General features: G+C 39.0%; 2 protein-coding genes across 4 annotated transcripts in view; one reads left to right on the top strand and one right to left on the bottom strand.

The window, feature by feature from the left end:
• The first annotated feature begins 812 nt into the window (after positions 1–812).
• LOC105701457 lies at positions 813–2532 on the top strand. The gene is made up of 2 exons (XM_012428208.2): positions 813–1032; positions 1179–2532. Exons 1-2 carry the CDS (start codon positions 861–863, stop codon positions 1604–1606), a joined length of 600 nt encoding a protein of 199 aa, XP_012283631.1. The 5' UTR covers positions 813–860; the 3' UTR covers positions 1607–2532.
• Positions 2533–2954: 422 nt separating this feature from the next.
• Positions 2955–21366, bottom strand: part of LOC105701456 — a 35522-nt gene continuing 17110 nt past the window's right edge. Inside the window, exons 6-21 of one of the 3 annotated variants that reach the window (XM_012428206.1) lie at positions 20484–20846; positions 19350–19741; positions 17492–17759; positions 16211–16473; positions 14690–15148; positions 14408–14600; positions 14084–14238; positions 12742–13047; positions 11963–12210; positions 10758–11070; positions 9388–9564; positions 8739–8915; positions 6082–6249; positions 5756–5984; positions 5432–5569; positions 2955–4220 (exon numbers count right to left, since the gene is read on the bottom strand). In XM_012428206.1, coding sequence (XP_012283629.1) covers positions 4039–4220; positions 5432–5569; positions 5756–5984; positions 6082–6249; positions 8739–8915; positions 9388–9564; positions 10758–11070; positions 11963–12210; positions 12742–13047; positions 14084–14238; positions 14408–14600; positions 14690–15148; positions 16211–16473; positions 17492–17759; positions 19350–19741; positions 20484–20846 — 4031 coding nt within the window. In that variant the 3' untranslated portion in view covers positions 2955–4038. The remainder of the gene's footprint in view (positions 4221–5431; positions 5570–5755; positions 5985–6081; positions 6250–8738; positions 8916–9387; positions 9565–10757; positions 11071–11962; positions 12211–12741; positions 13048–14083; positions 14239–14407; positions 14601–14689; positions 15149–16210; positions 16474–17491; positions 17760–19349; positions 19742–20483; positions 20847–21366) is intronic. The other 2 variants (XM_012428204.1, XM_012428205.2) reach the window with 2 other exon arrangements.

Here is a 21366-nt window from a genome sequence, read left to right as displayed (position 1 = left end):
TAATCAATATGGATTGACAGTTCCGTACACTGGACTCCGTCGATGGTTTCCTCCCGTCCGCTCTGCCCTCTCCGGCCGCGCAGCGTACTAGCGGCGGGAGCAGCGTGGAATTTGAATCGCCTGAGGGGCAGAATGGATTTCCAAAAGAAAATAAATATTTATAAACAAAAGCAATTAATGAAAATTATTTAAGTACTATTTTGGAGTGTCCCTGACCCACCTAACGTAGTTTTTGTTAAATGACAATTTACAGAATTTTTTAAATCATATAATAAAACATATTTTATTAAATGTTAACAAGTTTCTGTTTCGAGTGCTCATTTACATGCTCATTTAATAATTTACAGGTGTTCATTTATTCGGGGAATATGAAGAATGGTGTAGATCGTAAATATATAAAAGACATGAAACCACGATTTCGTTTCTATGACCGAAAGTTGATGCATCGTAAATTTTCCTACGGCATTTCACTGTATATATATTTAGAAACTATTTTTTTAAGCTAAGATAATATTCTAACTTCGATTCAGTGAATGGAACAATTGAATCGCTAAGAAACTTGTTAACATTTAACAAAACATGTTATATTATATGATTTTAAAAATTCTGTAAATTGTCATTTAACAAAAACTACGTTAGGTGGGTCAGGGACACTCCAAAATAGTACTTAAATAATTTTCATTAATTGCTTTTGTTTATAAATATTTATTTTCTTTTGGAAATCCATTCTGCCCCTCAGGCGATTCAAATTCCACGCTGCTCCCGCCGCTAGTACGCTGCGCGGCCGGAGAGGGCAGAGCGGACGGGAGGAAACCATCGACGGAGTCCAGGGTACATCTCATCTGGTTTCATCGCCAATTATGGCGAATCCTGGAGCTGCCATCGCGCATCTGGTAAAACTATGCATCACTCTGATTTGCATGACGGAATTTCAAAATCCTTACGGTTTGTGTAGCGCAGGGGAACGCTGCTGGGCGATTCGCGGATTCCAGCTGATGCTCCTTCATTCGGTTTTTGGACTCGTTCGATTCTGTAAGTCGTTGCGCATGTCCGCTCTAGGAATTCCATAGTTCGTGCTTGTAAAAAGCAATCGTCTAATGTTATGGAAATACGTTGTGGTTTTGAATAACATCGAATGGTTTTCGAAAGACAAAATTAATTTAAATAACTCCTTTCAGGTATTTCAGGTAACAGCAAGCACATTCGCAATTTGTACGAGTGGTTCTCTGCAACGGCGAGCCTGCTCTCCTTCGTTTTCTTCGTAAACGAGATTTTATACGATTCCCACGTAGATGAGAGAATAAGACTAAGTCTATTGACGTTGGGCTTTTTGCCAGTAATTTACGAGCTCCTTGCATTGGCACGTCTGTACGAGAAGACGCGTCTTGAGAGCTTCGTAGTCTGTCTGCAGCTAGCTGCCGTAATTGTTGCCTGCCTACGAGTTGGCAATTACGTGGCATTTAGTCTGGCTGCGTCTTATATCTTCGACCATTTCTTTGTGGAAGAAGTTTGTGAGTGGTACGATGTTCCGAATGTCGATCTGGCGCAATACAGCTCCTGCTTCGTCGGAGTATTTGCTACCCTTGCTCTTAGGACTTCTCATTAAATTAAAAATGTCTTCCATTATTTAGGAAGAATAATAAAAGTTTACTAGTTTTTCTTACACGGTTTTTAATTTATATATCATATTGCTCGTAACTTGGCGTTCTGGGATTCACTAAAGCTCTAATATGTTTCTGAAGGTGGCTGCTCGATTAATCAAAGGAATTAAAAACAAGTCAAAGAACTGTTGTATGATATAATTCCATGTTATCAGAGAATCTTGATGTTAGTAGACACGATATTGTTGTACACCTGTTTATTAGTTGCATCAGGTTCGTGTGTGTTTACCTATAATACATTTATATATCAAATACTGTCGAATTTTGCCTCATTTCTTATGTGCATTGGTTGGGATTTTAACAATAAGTTTGCGTTCTTTGAGGTTTCTCCGTGCCGTTGGATTAAATCAGCTGAAAAATATCTAATACTTTGGTAAAAAAATCTGGTTACATATTCAGAAGGACATTAGCTAAAAATGATAGAGACGAAATAACAGTAAAATATTATAAATATATTAGCTGCGAGAAAATTGAACATGTCCGGTATCAATCGCCCTTTTCTGCGTTTTATTAAAAAATAAAGATATTGTAGCAGGAATTAACAAAGAAAATGGAATTATGGAACAGTGAGGAAATACCGGTATCAACAATTGCGTTCCTACCAGTTTGTCAAGAAAAAAGATAGGGCCCGGAAGAAATGAACAAAGATAATTAAATTATGGAGAGCTAAACGTGCATCAGTATAGACTTCTTTCCTTTCGAAGATATGCAGTAGAAATTAAAAAGAAATTAGAATTATAACAAGGTATCATATGTTTACTTAATGCGTGAAAAATGAGCATGTGTCGGTATCAGTTTCTACTCCCCACGAGTTGATAAGAAACGAAGATGAGGGTAGGAGAAATTAATAAAGAAAATTAAATCTAGAAAAGTGAACATATGCCGGTCTCAATCATTGCTTTTATTTCGCTTTGATAAGATGTGGAGATGCATAGGAGGAATTAACCCTTATCATTCGAAGAATATGAGAAGAGTATTAGAAGTTGGCAGCCTTACTCCAGGTTGGAGTGATAAGGGTTAACAAAGGAAATGGAATGGTTGCAAGATATATATATCTATTGAATGCGTGAAAAGTGAGCACGCACTGGTATCAGTTTCTTCTTTCCTCCAGCGTTGATAAGAAATGAAGACACGTACTAGAAATTCACAAAGAAAGTGTAATAATAGCAGAGTACTTATTTCTTATGCAAAAAGGGCATGTTAATACCAGTCGCAGACGTTTCCTATTTCGCGTTGAAAAAGAAAAAGAAAAACGGAGAATACGAAAACAGAAATTAGCACAAAAAAGTGGAATTATAGCAAGGTATTCTACATTTATTTAATGCGTGAAAAATGAGCATGTACCAGTATCAGTCGCTCCTTTCCCCGCGTTTCATACATGCATCCGATCTCGGAGATATATATGTACAATGATAAGACTTTCAGGGTCCTTATCCCTAATCTCCTAATTCATAATAATCTCCTAATTCATGTAATATCGCACATTCGATCGTACACTCACTCTCCCAATTGCACTCGTTACAATGGGAGACGTTAAGATTAATAACAATAGTTCGTTAAATATTTGAGGTATCACTTTTTAGAAAGAAAAGGAAGAAAAAAATGATAAAATGTAATAGATTATAGTAACCACGTCGTGGGTAAAAAAGGAAGTGAAAACGTGATTCGCGCATGGTCGGGCAAAATATCGCTTCTAATTGAAAGCAATTATACTCTCTTGCGCGATTACTCTCCGCGATTTGCATCTCTAATGTGTATAAACTTGCGAATAATCGGCAAATAATGTTAAAATGTGTCCTTGAACCTCCAATTCAAATAATATTTTCTACACCTACTCGACATTTTCCACGGACTTGTGAATATTAAAAAATAAAAAAAAGGGGAAAAAAAATGCTCAAGAAACAAATCGACAGAATTTTTAATAGTTCAATATGTTTCCATGTAATCGGTTCCTCGGGGATGTCAACTATTCTTTTAAATGTTTCCGTGGAAAATTTCAAACGAGGACACGGCTGGACTCGCCCTTAATAATCGCCTACGTTATAAAATTACATAGTTATGCTGACTATAGCGTATGGTAATCTCTGTGTGCGGATACTTGGATATGTACAATTGACTGCACATGAACATACTGATTAATTCCCACGTTCGAATGAACCCACGTGGGTCTACGCCTTGTTTCTCTACCTTAATAGACTGCGGCTAAATTGACACGAGGATAATTGTCATCAGTGTGGGCAACTGTATCAGAGCTGCTACTTCTAGGGCAATTCTAGTAAAACTAGTAATCTCCATGATAACGCTTCGTTGTCGGCGCAATTACTTATTATAATTTGGTACTAAGTACCACTCGGTACTACCTGGGTTCCACGATTATCTACATTTTGGATGCACCATCTCGCCAGGTGACTTGGCCCAGCGATTGCAGTCTCAGACTGTTGCCAGGACTTTCCTCTCCCTCGTATGCCGAATTTACGTGTCCTGAATGACCCTCGAAGACCTCCTTCACGGATATTTGGCTACTTCTTGAAGGCCTTCCTTGAATCCCCAGTGGATTCCCTACGATTTCAAGTCATTATTAAAAACCTCGAAACTCCAAAAAGAACACCCTTCTCTCGCGTCATATATAATATTTAATTATTATATATAACGCGAGTTATATGTAATATTCAATATATTATATATATAAAGTATGTTATATATATATATATATACGTATTATAAGAAAAGAAAATAGAAATTTCCAAATCCAGGAATTCGAACTGGAGCTAAACACTTCAGGTTATTTCAAAGCCCAAAGAATTTAATCGAAACGGGAGGACATTACTTTCTACCATTTTGTTTAAAGAAAAGGAAATTCAATGATCTGTCTATTTATAATTTATGTTCTGCCTCTAGAAATTATATAAAAGAATATTAGAAATCCCGAAATCTAGAAACTTAGATTATCCGAGAAATTGAAATTTTTAAAGGTATTTGACGCGTATATTGCGGTCTTTATGATCAAAAGTTTTAGCAGGTTTTTTCTAAAGAAATGCTGGAAATACATTAAAATTATCATTGTCTTAATAACAAACGTATTTGGCAGAGTTTGTTAACACCGAAGGTGTATTTGATAGGTTATCTGGTTTTCTGTGATGGTGCTTTGCAGCATCTATTTTGGCCTGCTGTATCCGTTAGGACACCTTAGCCAACTCAAACTGTTAAACTGTTTTGTGTATTATTCCTTTGTTCTGTATTCGAGTTTCTTTTATTTATGGATTGTAAGAACATGAGGAGCTAGTTACTCTCCGTGCGGTTGCTTCTTTGGCTGGCTACGCGGCGTTATCAGAATGTCTTCCTCGTGCTTTGTTTCTGTGTAGGTCTTAATATGTTGTTATATTGTTTAGTTTATTGTCTTCAGTGTAGCTATTTTAGTGCACTGGTTTTTATTGCGTAGGTATTTCGTTTGAAACCAAAGTTAGTTTATGCGACGAGTTTTTCGAGAGACCCCCGGCGATCAAAATGGCGGACGTCTTGCCGCCACCGCGATGGCCGGGAGAATCCGTTATTATATTGTTTAGTTTATTGTCTTCAGCGTAGCTACTTTAGTGAACTGGTTTTTATTGCGTAGGTATTTCGTTTAAAACCAATGTTAGTTTATGCAACGAGTTTTTCGCGAGACCCCCGGCGATCAAAATGGCGGACATCTTGCCGCCACCGCGATGGCCGGGAGAATCGTGATGGATGATCTACTCCCGTCTGGTTAAAGGTAGAAATTCAGAAATTACCGGCAACTCCGTAAATATTGTTGGCCCCCAGGGTCTGCATTTGGGACTTCTTCCTAAGGGCCATGATGCTATTTCTTCTTCCCTCAAATGCCTTGAACGCTTTGGTCGAGCGTCGAGTGGACATGTTCCTCGGTAAGCCTAAAACACCAAAAAGAAATACAAAAAAGGATTATTTATATACAGGAGAAATACTGAATTCAGTGTTACCGCCTGCATTGCAGTGTTATCAGATGTAAAGTATATTGTTTAAGTAATTATCACCTAATCCTTGCGTTTTACATTGAAAATCAGAGATCCGTGATAAGTAATAAGACGATTGTTTACCAGTGCCCTCGGACATGCTGAAGAAGCGCTGTCGGAAGGCAACATCCAGGGTGTTGATCGCCTGAGTCTTCCTGCGGCTCTTCTCGAGATTCCTGATAGTTTTTCGTCTTCCTGGACCACTGCCACTGCCCTCGTCGTAGTCACCCTCCATGCCGTCTAATCTTTGCAGATCACGTACTATCTCCACTGCATGCTTCGACAATAACGCCTCTTCCGAAAGATCTTTCGACTGGAAAAGGCAGCGCGGAAGTAGTTGACAGGAAGGACATAACGAAAGAGTAAATCATTTATAATGAATAATAAGAGCGTCCGAGGTTAATTCTCACCTTCTTGCAGCAATACCAATCTAGAGTTGTGCTGGCCAGAATATGCGCGAAAGTGCCGAAGCGATGGAACAGCATCGCCGTAAATTGGATGACGAGGATCAGGGCGAAGAAGAAGACGAAGACGAGACCAATTGGCTCGAGCTGTAAGTACTCCTTTGAGATGTGCACCTGAAGAAAGGGAGAAAGAACCGTCAGCTGTTTGTCCGCTTTACCGTCCATACCGGTTAATGCAGTTTAATCAAGCGACGATGAATCGTGTGCAAAACAATTGTTTATTTCTTGTAAATCGCCAATATTCTGGTAAATCGCCAACGAACAAGACCCACAGCCACAGGATTGGATCCCATTAGTGCGGCTTTATCGCTGCCTTGCGATACCTGCGGAAACTGTATTTAACTATTACTTTTCTCGTTGTTTTCCTCTTTTTTGCTTGACCGAGATTCGCTTATTGATAATTAAGGATTCTCTACACTGGAAAGAAGTCATCTCTATTGTTCCATTAACAAATGTTGCCGAATTCGGATATGTAATTTAACACAATGCAGCTATCGGTAGTACAACAATAGAATATTGCTGCCATAACCATGCTGTGTTCACAATATGTACAATGTCCTGCAAAATTACAAAGTTGTTAAAGTTGTTATACCAGCAATATTCCACTTCCAGTACTATTATAACCGTCTTCCATGGAAAATGAACGATGAATCGATAAATTAATTATGAAATAATGTCCACTTGTAAATGAGAAATAACCGAAGAATAATTGCGTCTATAACGTCGTACATTGTGTTAATGAAATAAGACCCTCGCAATCAGAAGATCAAATAGAATCTCGAAATCGCCCATTGGATCTTCGAGACAAAATTCCTGTAGATCGAGCCAAAATTCGAATACCTTCTCGGAATACTATTAACATTTGTATGCGTCGAAATTTTATGGTATAAGAATGAAGGAAGAAACGTTTACGCAGGTGACGCATTACGTGCACACGCAACAATGTGGAGAAACATTTGCACGCCCCTCGGTGCAGTCGCTGTTAAGAGTGTCATGTAAATGTACAAATACCGTCGCCACGTGACCGCAAGGTGCATATCTCGGAGTTAGACACAAAACAGGAAACCAGGGTGAGCCTCGGACCTTAAAAACGTGCCCCTTCCAACATGGAACGGTATTAGTCACCATTAATCGAGTCCATTATTTGTGTTACCACTCGGGAAGGGTGAATCGACCCTTCGAGACACCGCCCAGCCCGTCCTGTTGGTCATAAGGAAGATAAAATAGAAGATTATGTTACATCTTAACACAGACGATGAAGACAGATTGGGAGAGACCAACAGCGGTATATATCCATGCATGTACACAAATCATCTCTTCCTAGGCCGAGCAAGTGCAACATCGGTACCACATCAGAGCAGGCATGCCGAAGATGTATAGAAATCATCCCGCACTACCACCTATTTATAAAAAAAAGTCGTTACCACCTATTTATAAAAATTAACACGAACTTTAACCGAAAGGGTTAATAAAAATTACATTCTCGATTTAATAAATGGGAGTTCTCTATTGCGAGATTCGTCCAACTCGTTAACAAAATTCGACAATTAATTCTTAGTCGAGATATTTCTTATGTCGTTAATGATCAATATTTTGCAAATGTTTGATAATTCGTTAATCTCAATGTTCCAGTATCTGGAGCATTCAGGTCGGAGAAAAGTTTCACGAACGATCGACCTCTCAAATGCCACTTTCATATCCCCTTAAGGTGATATGGAAGAGTCAGCCTGTATATATATGAGAAGTCAAATCGTATATGAAAATAATCTCCGAATTTGGTGTAATGATTCGTTTCAAATTTTACCACGGGAATATGGAGGCCCTAAAGTAAGTCCTGAAATTCATGAATTTTCATTTTACATAAAATATTCATTTATTTATCGTGGTCTAGAACCAACACGGCGTCAGCCGGGAACGTTTTCGATGTTTTACGCTTTTTGAAATCTTAGTATAAAAAATGAAGAGTTTCAGGACCCAGCTCGAACAATTTAGAATACCTTAGAAATGGAATATTACAGAGTCAGACGGGAAAATATGGAAAATATTTTCACCAAGGATTGCAAGAACTGGCTTGGCTCGAGGCTAACGCGTGTTTGTAGAGCAAAACTTTAGTTGCAGCTAAACGTCACAGATGGCGACGTCGGTCCTAAACAGTGGTTAGAATGATGAATTCACGGGATATCGACAGTTTTACATCGATCTCTTTGTCATCACTTAACCGAAATGACATATGGAACGCTTCAGTTCGAATTATTCTCAACGTGGACTGTAAAAGACTTCAACATAGATATAAATGTCGGTAACGAGACGGGCCAGCTTATGTTACCACTTGAGTATTCAAAATAGCGTTACCACCAAAAAGGGTACAGATGAATTTTAATTTATCGACCTCGATTAAATTTCTCAGCGCCTTTCATATCACCTTAATAGGGGTGAACGGGTGGCCTGGGCCACCGTATATAAATAGTGTAGATGCAAATGTCTTAATCGGATTGAAAGGCGCTGAAAGAGGTAAAAGGTGGTAGTACGGGATGAAAGACACCTCGGCCTGGTGTTAGTCTCAAGGCTCGGATTTAACGGGGCTTCCGGGGATGCGCCGGTACCTCCGAGGTCTCCTCAATGTAGGTGATGTTTGTCTTGACTCCGAGCGGCCAGATAATGTGTAGCTGGTCTTTGTTCAATTGCAGTAAGAATACGATCAGAACGAACAAGGCATTGAACATTAAAAAGGCGAACACACTCTTGTTCCTCAGCTCGATCAGGTCGGTGGCAATGCGAGCCTGTAGGTATAAAGAAACGATCGGATTAGTAGAATGAATTTTAGCTCCGCAGGGTGACCATGCACCTCGATCAGCAACCACGATAGAGGGATTAATCATAAACAATTAAAAACAATTCCATCCTCTTAGAACGTTCCCTAAAATTGTTTTATACAGGAAGAACCAAGCCGTACAATCAACGAGAAGAAATCTTTTAATATCCACCATTTAGGAGATATTTATTGTAAATGTTACGCGGCTCAAGTTAGAGGTCCGATAACATAAAATATGTATTGTTCTGTATTAGAAATTTCTTTCATGAATCGTGTGCGCAACTTGGAAATACGTAATTTGAAACTTAGGTGTGCTTTGAAGCGACGAATAATGGAGGAGGTAATTTTTGGCATTCAATATGTGGATTTACTTAGAAATTGTGTAGGCCTCCATCGTAGTTGTTATCGAGGGCACGAGACACCTGCGGAGCGAATTTTACCTCTTGGGAGCTTTCGTCATAGGTGATGTTAGTCTTGATACCAAAGGGCCACTTAATGTGCAGCAAATCTTTGTTTAACTGCAGCAGAAAGACGATCAGGACGAAGAGGGCGTTCATCATAAAGAACGCAAAGACGCTCTGGTCACGGAGGTCCTTCAGATCTCTGGCGATTCGAGCCTGACGCAAGTAGCATCGACAGATTAATTAACAGGATTTTAATAAGTTGTCAAAAAAGATATCATCGGTGTCACGAATCCAAAGAAAATAGGATCGACGGATTAATTAACGAGATATTAATTAAGAGACAGAGAAAATGTAATCGGGGTAACGAGCTTGACGCGAGTATCACTGACAAATTAATTAACATGATTTTAATCAGAGCTCAAAGCTTTCGAGAGTCAGATTCTACTTTGAGCAAATAGAAAGAATCTCATAACGCAATACTATCCCTGTAGATATTTCTCAAAAGTCAATATTAAATTAGAATTAAATAAATTCGAAAACAGCTAACAGGAGTATGGAGAACTTTGTTGGCAATTTATCGAATTCGTGTTAAGGAGATGTGAAAGTGGCTTCGTTTATGAAACTTTTCCACCAACTGGGTCTACCGAATCGTTGCACACTTTACAACGAGGATATGGAAGCTGTAAGGAAGCTCCTAATACCCGTGAAAATTCAATTAGAAAAAAATTTGTCTATATATATTTGTCAAATTTTTGGTAAAAAATGAAAATTCATGGGTATCGGGATCTTCTTTATAGCCTTCGCATTCACGTCGTAAAGTTTGAATCGATTCGGTATACCCAGTTTGAAGGAAAGTTTCATGGACGACTGACAACTCAGATAACGCTTTCGAACCCCCTTAAGGGGATGTAAAAGTGACATCCGAAGAGTCAATCGTTCATGAAACTTTTCTCCAAACTGGGTGTGCCGAATCGTTTCAAACTTTACACCGTGAACGTGGAGGCTATAAAGAAGGTCCTGCCACTAATGAAATTTCATGTTTCATAACAAATTTGAGAAATATCTATGACCAACTTACAAAAAATGGAAATTTCAGGAGTGTCAGGACCTTCCTTACACCCTCCATATTTGTATACAGGCAAAGTGTGAATGGATTTGATACACTCAGTTCGGAAAAAAGTTTCATGAACAAGGATTCTTTGATGCCACTTCTACATCACCTTAAGAGAAAGTTGGAAAATCGACTACGCTCCAAGAAATGGACGGTCTGTTTCAGCGAACACCTTTACGATGGAATATTTCATTCCGCGGAATATTATATCAAACGTAAAGGTATTCGTAGAATATCTCGTGCTCATTTCTGTGGTCCTTTGAACCGTCTCCTTCTCGACGTCGACCACGGTTACCTTCTCCGCTTTGTCCTCGTCGATGGGATAGAGATACTTCTCAAGTAAGTCCTTCCAGAATTGCTCCTCCTGAAGAGACAGGATCTCGACTTCTCCCTTTTTCAGCCCTTCGTCGTCCAGCCAATATGGCCTGGACAGGAAGTTCCCTTCGCGATGTCCTTCGGTGTTCTGGCTTTCTACGGTATCGGTTTCGCTATCACGGTCCTCGGCTTCGGCAGGGTCTTCACCAATGGCACCAAGATGATCGTTGTTACGCGAACCCACGGAGGAGGCTCGTCTTCTTGCTGCTGCATGTCCATGTGGATCGATGGTCCTGGAAAATTTACCTCTGGTAATTATTTCTCCTCAAAGCATCTTTCAATGAGCATTCGGTACAACCAGTTAAGGTGATATGAAAGGGTGATTCTATATATCAAGACGTCAAAATACTTATAAAAGTTTTCTTCAAATTGGGTGCACCGAATCATTTGAAACTTCAGCACGTGATTAGAAAGGCCCTAAGGAAGAACGTGATGCTCGTGAAATTTCGTTAAAAAAGAAAAAATGCCTTATTTTGGTACTTGTCCGAGGTAAATACAAATATTTTTTTCGAAAAATGAAATTTCACGAGCATCGTGTTTTTCCTTAGGGCCGCTATAATCTCGTGATGACGTTTTAAATGATTCGGTGCACGACCCTTTTATATCACCTTAAGGTGATATGAACCTTGGTGATATGACCCTTTTACATCACCTTAAGGTGATATGAAAGGGTGGCTTTATATATCAAGACGTCAAAATACTTATAAAACTTTTCTTCAAATTAGGTGCACCGAATCATTTGAAACTTCAGCACGTGATTAGAAAGGCCCTAAGAAATAAAGCGATGCTCGTGAAATTTCATTTTTCAAAGAAAATTATTGTTGTTCAGCCTTGACTAAAACCAAAATCACATGTCTTTTTTTTGTGAAAAATGAAATTTCACGAGCATCGCGTTCTTCCTTGGGGCCTCCATATTCACGTGCTAAAGTTTCAAATTATTTGATGCACCCAGTTTGGAGAAAAGTTTTATATATATTTCCACGTTTGATGTACATAGAATGACTCTTTTATTTCACCTCTAGGTGATATAAAAGGGTCATTCTATGTATCAAAACGTGAAAATATTTCTAAAACTTTTCTCCAAATTGGGTGCACTGAGTAATTGATTAGATGGAATAAACATACTTCTCGATAGTTTCCAATCGTTTTCCCAGCTGTTCTAAGGACTCAGCAATGGCAACCAGTTGCTGCTTCTCGTCCGAAGGTTTGCCGTGAGTGCACAGCATGCACTTGAAGAGGCCAGCTAATGATATCTCGATTGAACCCTGATCGTCGTCGTTACTGCCAGCTCCATTTTGGAGGAAGCCGAGTAATGATTTCTGCTTAGCTTTGCGCTTAGCTTCCTCGGCTTCCTTTTTTTCCTGCTCGAGTTCCTGAGTAGGGAAGATTTGACTATTAACTCAATCATCGGCAAAGATTACTGCAAACTTGCCGCCGACGCTATTCTAACAAGGAAGGTATCCCAGGTCGATCTGTCCGATTTGATTTCTTTTACAATATGTTACAGTAGACTAAAAACTAAGCGACACGTATTTTTTTTTATCTGCCATTAAACACTTTAAGGGGGTGAAACCACCATCCAAAGTAAGGCATGTCAAGGGGCAATTTGGCAGTTTCACCCACAAGAACATATTTTTTAACCGATCCACCTGGGAATCTTTCTCATAACAAAATATGAAAAATATTCCACATCCCCTTAATGCTTAAGTAATTGCAAACGTAGGAAAGAAGTATAAAAGAAGAAAAAAAAAATTCGGTTTGGGTCTAAATGAACCTGAAGAAGGCATGAAGGTTAAAAGTATTAAAATGATCAAGTACTGGTGCCTCCACCTCGCTAGAATATTAATTAGAATAAGAGAAATTAGTGCGTTAGGTGTTAATAGAGAAATTAGTTGGGTGATTACCGCTAAGGTCTTCTTTCCTTGGACCTCCCTCGTGCCCCAAGTAACGTCATTCAGATTACTGATGGAATACAGGATTAGTAGTACGTACATAGAGGGTACGGTTATGTAGTAGATTAAACCACAGGGTAGGCAGATCAATTCTTGGGGGTGCAGGATTCCTGCTATTACTAGCTGGGCCGTGATTAGCATGAGGAAAAGGGAGGCTGGTGATAGCCAACCGTCCTCCGAGATATTTAATGCAATCCCTGTGATAACAGCCACCATCACCAATCCGTAAATGATGCTGATCACCGCCGCTACGAATATCTATTCCAAGAAGAGTTAGTAACTTTTAAGACCGCTTTCATACATCAAGGGAATTACTACACTGGCGGCCATTAAAATTTTCCTTTTTGTTAAAACTACTTAAAATTTGCATCGTTTGTTACTCTAGCCTAATAGACATTTTCTATAAAATTTGGCATATCAGTCCCCGCGGTCTCTAGGTGTTGCGATTGTAATGGTCACCAATGTATATCATTTACAAGATCAGTCTGTCCTAAGGAACGTTACTTTCAATAATATTTACACCTTTTAATTATTAATTTTCGATGTTAAGGGTGTACAATATTTCCTTAGATACAGTATAACGCGAGACATTACGGCATAAAGGACACAGCAAAGCATGACGTGGAACTTTCGTAAACCAAGATGAATAATGATTTAATATTTTACATATTTTTCAGGCCTTTTACTGAAAGTATAAAAGCTTTGTGCGATATGGTAGGAGAAATATTTCCCGTTCTTATATTTTTTAGTTCTTACTTTTCATCCCAGCCCCTTTGTATGGATCTAAGAAAGACAGACCAGAGACCAATCCCAGCACCCCCACCACCATGAAGAGTCAGCAACGCGTTATGATAAGAAACGCGCGTTCTGATGGCGAACCTTTTTCGTCTTCTTCACCTGGACCTCTCGGGTGCCCCAGGAGACGACATTCAGGTTTATGATGGAGTAGAGAATCAAGAGAAGGTACATGGAGGGAATTGAAAGGAGATAAATGATGCCTGGGACGATGCACCAAAACTCTTGGGGATGCAGGCAAGCCGCTATGAAAAAGGAGCTTGATAAGGATATCAAAAATATGGCCGATGGCGAGCCTATTCCATCCTCGCCTAACTGTAGGGCTGTTCCCACGATCACAGCCATCATGATCATCGCATAAGCCGTGGACAATATCTGGGCGCACAAAAGCTGAAAGTAACACAAAACGTGAAGTAGGAGTCGAGAAAATCGTTGCCGAAGACGAGGACAAGAGTGACGTTCACGGAGCGTCTAGGTTTTACACATGGAACGCTGTTACCTGGACGTTCGCCTTGCATGTGAAACAGATGATCATGAAGAGTAAGATCGGAATGATATTGTAATAAAAGCTCGTCCAGTTGTCGATTTTGAAGGCCGCCACAAAAGCTCCGACCAACATGAGGAATATGGTCCCAGGACCCAGGATGGTACCGCCTAAAAGTACTTTCTGTTAGTTGGACCGTTAAAAATATTTCTTCGAAGTATATTAAAAGTATAGTAGAACTATTTTCAAGATACGATATTTAACAGTATAGATATAACTAACTGATAAGCCATTTTTTAGCTAGTATTTAAATGCTTTTTCGTCTAAGAGCTCTCGTACCCATCAGAAGAATTTGGTAAGAGATGTACGGTAAAGAGATGTTATCGTTTATCTTGATGGTTCTCTTTGCGTCCATGAGCAGATCCATGATGTTGGCTATGGTAGATGGTACCCAACGTCGACGTTGATTGTAAAACTCGTTGAACCCTTCCGGTGCGTGGGTGTAAGCATCGCTGGCTGCTGAGTACTCGACCTAACGATAAGATATAGCCGTGTACAATGTACTTTCCAATTTTATGCGAAATTAATGTCTAACGATATGTAAGATTGCGGGATTCTTACTCTGTAACCCCTTTGCAAGAGAAGAGTGCACAACCAACGGTCTTCTCCTTGGTCATATTGCACGTAATGCCTTGCTTCGTCGGATCTGGTAGTGTACTTCTTCATCACGTTATCGTCCATCAGTGCTTTTCCTCGGAACAAGGAGAAACATCCAGGACTACAAAGTACACAGCCGATCATGTGCTCGGTAGCTTTCTGCAGCCAATGTCCAATGGCGTACTCGAACATCTGATACCAAACCATGGGACCAGACCCCACGGGATGGATCCGACCGCAGGCCGCGCCAAGGTTCTTATTCTTCTTCATCAAGTCCACCAAAAGCTTCACCGCGGCCGGCTGGAAGTCGATGTCACCATCCAAAGTCAAAAGGTAAGTGTTCTCGGCGATCACCTCCTTTCTGTCGACGCTGATCGGCAGCTCCATCAGCCGGTGTCCCAAAAGGTAGTACATGTACATAACCTGAAAAGAAAGATTTACAATTAATATATCAAATTTTATTTACTAGATTTAAGGTTCTCACCGTAGAAACAATCTCCGTGACTTACAAGGGAACATTCCCAAGTGTCCGCCTCCGATCTTATTGAGTTTCATATATGTTGAAGAACACAAAAATCTAAGAGACACGTGTTTTTTTATATCTGCAATGGTCCACAATTAAGGGGTGAATCAACCCTCCAAAGTTTAGCGATACATCGGTTTTTTAAATATTTTTCGTAGGAGCAGTGGAGGGATTTCGACGAAACTTTGCATAAACGTATTCTGTATAAGGACGGTGACAACACAATATTGTTCAGCAATGTTGCACCCCCTCAAGGGGGTGAACTATCCTTCAGGTGACATTTTTTTGTAATATCCATTACACAAGCACTCCTACTTAAGTTCCACTTACGCGATGTGATTGCTCGCAAAAAATTAAGAAATACGTGTTTTTTGCTTTTTACCAATAAACATTTACACATCGGTTGTAAACCATGAATGTAGGTGGTATTAGGGTATATCCCGACTACCTTTATTGGGTTATATCGTGACCAATTCATCGTACATAATTCGTGTCAACGTGGTCATTCTTAAAAATGTCATTGATTTTTATAACTACTACAGTAATAGCATACTACTGTAATAGTAATAGTATAACCAATACTGTAACAATCCACTGCTCCTACGAAAAATATTTAAAAAACCGATTTTTCCCTAAACTTTGGAGGGTTGTTTCACCCCTTAATTGTGGACCATTGCAGATATAAAAAAACACGTGTCTCTTAGATTTTTGTGTTCTTCAACATATATGGAACTCAATAAGATCGGAGGCGGACACTTGGGAATGTTCCCTTGTTAGACATTCACTTATCGAAGCTTCAGAGATGTCCTTATAGCGAATTCGAGAAAATTCCGAGAAACTGCAATGTCGGTAACCGTCCGAAGATGCCGAAATTGCAGTTTCTCAGATTTTTCTTTTTCGAAATATGACGCTGTTTTCTTTATTCCTGCTTTTGAACATATTTTTCTATACGAGTGCTTTACCTGGCTCCACCGCTTCCTGTGTCGAATCTTGCTCTTGTCTTTCAGATGGGCGATCATCTTCGTCTTTCCAGGAAGTGTCCAAACCAAACGACCACCGTACGGCGTGGGATACTTTTTCGGGGCTCTGACGTGCATTCGAGTTTGGTGCACATCCGATGCAGCCTCATCCAATGTCCCGACCAGCAGCTTGACAAATCGGTTCACTTGTGACTCGTTTTCGTCGTGATCGGAGAGCTCGAAGGCGTCGTCGAAGAAAATGTGCGCTGGAACGACACGGAGCAATTATGAAAATCGGAAATATAATGTTATTAGGGTGAAGTGAAGCCCTTCTGAAATCAGTCTTTGAAATCTTTTACAGTCTACGTTAAGAATTATACGAACTAAAGCGTTCCATATGTCATTTCGATAAAGTACTGACGAAGAGATCGACCTAAAACTGTGGAATTCATTATTCTAACGACTGTTTAGGACCAACGTCGCCATCTGTGTTGTTTAGCTGCAATTAAATTTTTGCTCCAGACACGCGTTAGCCCCGGGACAAGCATTCTCTTGCAATCGTTGGTAAAAGTATTTTCCACATTTTCCCATCTGACTCTGTAATATTCCATTTCTACGGTATTCTAAATTGTTCAAGCTGGGTTCATTTTCAGCTTGATTTTTGATTCTAAGCCTTCAAGAAGCGTAAAACATCGAAAACGTGCCGGGACCACGCCATGTTGGTTCTAGTCCACGATAAATAAATGAATTTTTTTATGTAAAATGAAATTTCATGAATTTCAGGACCTACTTTAGGGCTTCCATATTCCCGTGGTAAAATTTGAAACGAATCAATACACCAAATTCGGAGATTATTTTTATCAACCAATTGACTTCTCAGATATATATAGGCTGACTCTTTCATATCACCTTAACACTTTCGCGACCGGAATATTTTTTCCGTTTCAAATACTGAGTACCGGCGAAAATAATGAAATTCTGAAACTGGTTGCCGCAAACTTGTATACAATTAGTGAGCCAACTAAGCAGGACGTGATTCACGTCAGCGGCAATCAGGAGTAGAATTTAAAATGACGTGAATTCACATCAACGGCAACCAGGAATAGAACTTGAAAAGACGTGAATTCACGTCAGCGGTCGCAAATGTGTTAATAGGTTGGTCACCAGTGAACGGCAACCGATATGCACTGTTGACCACCGTGGCGTTCAACGTGTTAAAGAATTCGGTACTCGTTGAAAAATTGACTAAGATTGGAAGTGAACGATTTGGCGACTAGACCTTACTTTCGAATTCGTAGTAATCCGGGTCGACCACTTTGAGATATTTCTGCGCCACTCTTCTCGCACACTGGTCCTCGTCGAGCCTCAGGATGCTCTTCAAGAACTCTATCATCTCCTCCTTGTTCTCGTGCCACATAGTGGCACAAGCGTATATCCTCGTAACGTGATCACTACTTTTTACCGTGGTTGGAGGTGTATTGGATCCATCGGTCTGCTCGTAAATCGTTTCATAGTCACCGTCACCTTTTTCTTTCTCTATCTCGGCTAGGTCCTGAAATAAAAATACTACATAATCGGTGCAAATAAAAATGTATATTAATATACAAAGACGTAAGATTGTACGTTTGTATGTTCCCGGTAATCTAGAAATCTACTGGATTGTTTTTTATTGGATTTGTATAGATATGTTTCTTATGATCTTGCGAGTGATATAGAATTTGTTGTATTGTTCTATCATTATTCTATCACATCAGGAAGCCTAGTGACGAACAAAAATGTGAATTAACTCCATTGTTCCCGTTGTGGCTCGAATAATCACTCCTCACCTTATCACCTTATCGCGGTTGAGGAAGAAGGATGCATAATTTATATCACTACCCTCAGATAAGAAAACATCAAGTGTAATGTATCTAGAAGTATTAACCTAATAAAAATTATACCCTTAAGTATTGTTTAGTACAGCGACAATGAAAACCATTCCATATGTCATATTACATGCACGTGTAATGCATATTGCTTTTTTTTACGCAGTTATGTAACACCGTTATAAAACTAATAACGTAATATGCACATAATATATGGGTAACACATTATGCGTTACGTTAATAATAAAACGTTAATACAAATTTCTAATAATGTTATGAAACGGTAATAATTCCATATTATATAATATTAATGTATTCTTTTAATAACTTTCTTTGTATATTAAGTTATTTCAGTGTTATGCAACTATGATACGGTGATTGGTAGGGAGAACAAACACTATAACCCAGTGAACACTCTTATATAACTGTTGGGTAAATGTTACGTTTTCAAAACTAACATGTTATGTAGCATAAAAGTAACATGGAGGTTAGATGTTAGATATTATTTCCCACTCAGTAAGGTAACATGTTATATTAATGTTATAATTTCAGTTACCTTAAAAGAATATTAATTTTTCATACATTTAATAAAAAAGATCACGTAATTTTATCCAAATTTATATAATTTTTTATTTTTAATTATTTGTTGGTACTTGGCAATAGTTAAATAGATATTAAATGACAAATCAGACTTTCAATGAAATGGTGTAACGATAAACTATCTGATTTTACTTAAAGACAACTAGGATTTCATTCGACTAGCAAACAATGACCGATAATGTATATGCGCGTATGAATTAGTCACATGTTTTCATACGAGTAGTAAACAAAATATGACATATATTAATCTTATGACATTTGACGATGAATTATGACAATGACGATGACGATGTAATAAAATAAATGACAGTTAGCACCAATGTAGTTTTGTTTTGTTAGAAGTATGTGCTGCATATACACAGTAATATCAGGACAGTAACATAATGTAAGATGAGAGTAACAAAGTTATGCTACATTTATATAGATATGATACTAACAAATGTTATGTAACCTGTTAGCTCCATGTTACATAACTGTTAAGTTACTGCATTGTAACAAATGTCATGTAACTAGTTAGCTCTATGTTACGTAACTGTTAGGTTATTACATTGTAACAAACGTAATGTTATTTGTTAGTGTTAAGTTATGTAACTGTTAGGTTTGGCGTTCAATGGGAATTGGAGAAGAAATTCTAGGAGGACGTTAAATAAATTTGAGAAAAACGGAATTAGACTCACCTCGACTTTGACTTCTGGCTGGTCGTCTCTTTTTCGATTTAGTCCCATGGACTGGTCTATCAATAAACTATCGTACATCGGGACAACGAAGAGCTTTTCGGTCGCAGCGAGACGTTCGCATTTCGGCGTCCATATGTGCAAAGTAATCCATGTTTGCGAGAGCAACCAGAGTAACCAAACCCAGGCGTATTGCTTCGAGACGAAGTCGTTTAGAAAATAAAGTGGCGGCGACTCGTAGAAGAGATAGTCGGGAATAGTCCCATGAAAGAAACAGGGGTCTTCGTTTCGCAGACCACAAGCTGCTATCAGAAGCGATATGCAAACCGGGATCGTCAGGTTCACAGGGAACGCGTAGCTGAAGCCTTGGATCAGGATCTTGCACGCGAATTTACCTAAAACCGAGAAATAGAATAAATTAACAGAGCAGAATAAAAAGGGTTTCAAGATGAATCCGCCCGGAAATCGAGCCACACGAATTCCTTCATTCAAAACCGATTCATACTGATTCTATACGACGAATGACGATGTCATGCAGGAGCGCATTAACTTTTTTGCAACAACGGTTTCTAACAATTTCCCGTAAATTCCAAAATATTTTACTTCATACCAAACGTTCTTCCATTGATTTTAAACGGTTCCTATAAAGTACTTAAATTTGAAACAAAGTTAAGTACCTGCAATGTCCCAATGTTTATACGCATACGTACAGCTAAATTTATATCACGCATTGCCGATAAACAATTTCAGACTCTGTAGCTCATACTTGAGTCATGGCGTGATGGAAAGGGGAACATGGAACAACGTCATATTTAGCTCAATTTTATAGCATTAACTAACTTCATACAATGTCCGCAAATTAAAGTCATGGAATGATGCTCTTGATAAATATCTTCAGCTGATAAATGTCGATTACGGCACAACTGGCATATGACTCGAGTGTGCGATAATCCGCAAATTTCTGTTTAAATTTATTCTGCAATATGTGTGGACATATATTGCAGACAGTTCATGTAGCAAACGGTCTGTAAATTGTTTGTAAATCGATTTTCCTCATCACAGGTTGATCATGAATTTCTATTTGGGATTCATTCTTCCACGCGGGGGGAATAATTATTAAATTTCTACGCATGTTACCGAAGACGTAAACGAAGTATGCGCCGAAGATCTGCAGCAGGAGCACGTAAATCGGCGTGTTGAAATCTGCATTCACGGTTTCGGTCTCGCCATTGGGCAAGATTTCGGCTAGGTCAGGAATCACTCCTAGAGGTGAGGTGCCGGAACCCAAATTCGGCTGAATGGCCGTAACTACGATTTTATGACTACTAAACGCAGTGCCGAACATCGTGAACAAGTAGCCGATGTTGTCTCCTTTCATGTGCAAGATGACCATCGTGCTGAGGAAGAAGGCCACGATTTTCCATATCGCCACGAACATATAAGTGAAGTATCTCGTCAACCTCAGCTCCTTCTTCACCCTGGCCAGGGTCCTTATCAGCCCTAAAATTGAAAATGAATCGTGAGATACGATACGGACCACCAGAATATTTTATTTATATGAAACTTCTTACGGAACAGTAGTACGTGTTGGTTCATATGTTACGAAAGAAATCCATTTCGAAAAGTGAGACCTTTTTAATTTTTTCTTTTTTTTTTTAATAATTAGTTACTGTACACACTCATTTTTGTATTTTAGCACTGACACGATTTGTGTAAATGTCTTCGTTAACGTGGATGTGTTACTTCCTCAATTATAATCTCAATTAATGAAGAAAAATAGTACCGTCCAAAACGACCAGTACCGAACGAGTGACGGCACAAATCGTTACAGAATAATTATGAAAAATTAATAATATCTAATGAATCTTTTTAATTTAGAGGTTTCAGTTCGAACGCGAGGGAAGGCCACGCACCGATGTTTTGAAGTAATAAGTATTGTATATTCTTCGTTCACGTGTATTGGAAAATGTTGAAATAATCACGAGAGCAAAAAAACGTATTGAGAGGGAAACAAATAGCT

This window comes from Orussus abietinus, unplaced genomic scaffold, assembly GCF_000612105.2.
Source record: "Orussus abietinus isolate OABI.00-Male unplaced genomic scaffold, Oabi_2.0 scaffold403, whole genome shotgun sequence".
NCBI classification, from domain to species: Eukaryota; Metazoa; Arthropoda; class Insecta; order Hymenoptera; family Orussidae; genus Orussus; species Orussus abietinus.
The sequence above is the reverse complement of the archived record's forward strand: the minus strand, read 5'-3'. Positions and strand labels throughout refer to the sequence as shown.

Bases quoted from the DNA above. Each gene is read 5' to 3' on its own strand.
- LOC105701457 (XM_012428208.2), top strand. From the start codon at position 861: ATGGCGAATCCTGGAGCTGCCATCGCGCATCTGGTAAAACTATGCATC. The intron at 1,033-1,178 runs GTAAGTCGTTGC...AACTCCTTTCAG, and splicing joins TTTTGGACTCGTTCGATTCT to GTATTTCAGGTAACAGCAAG.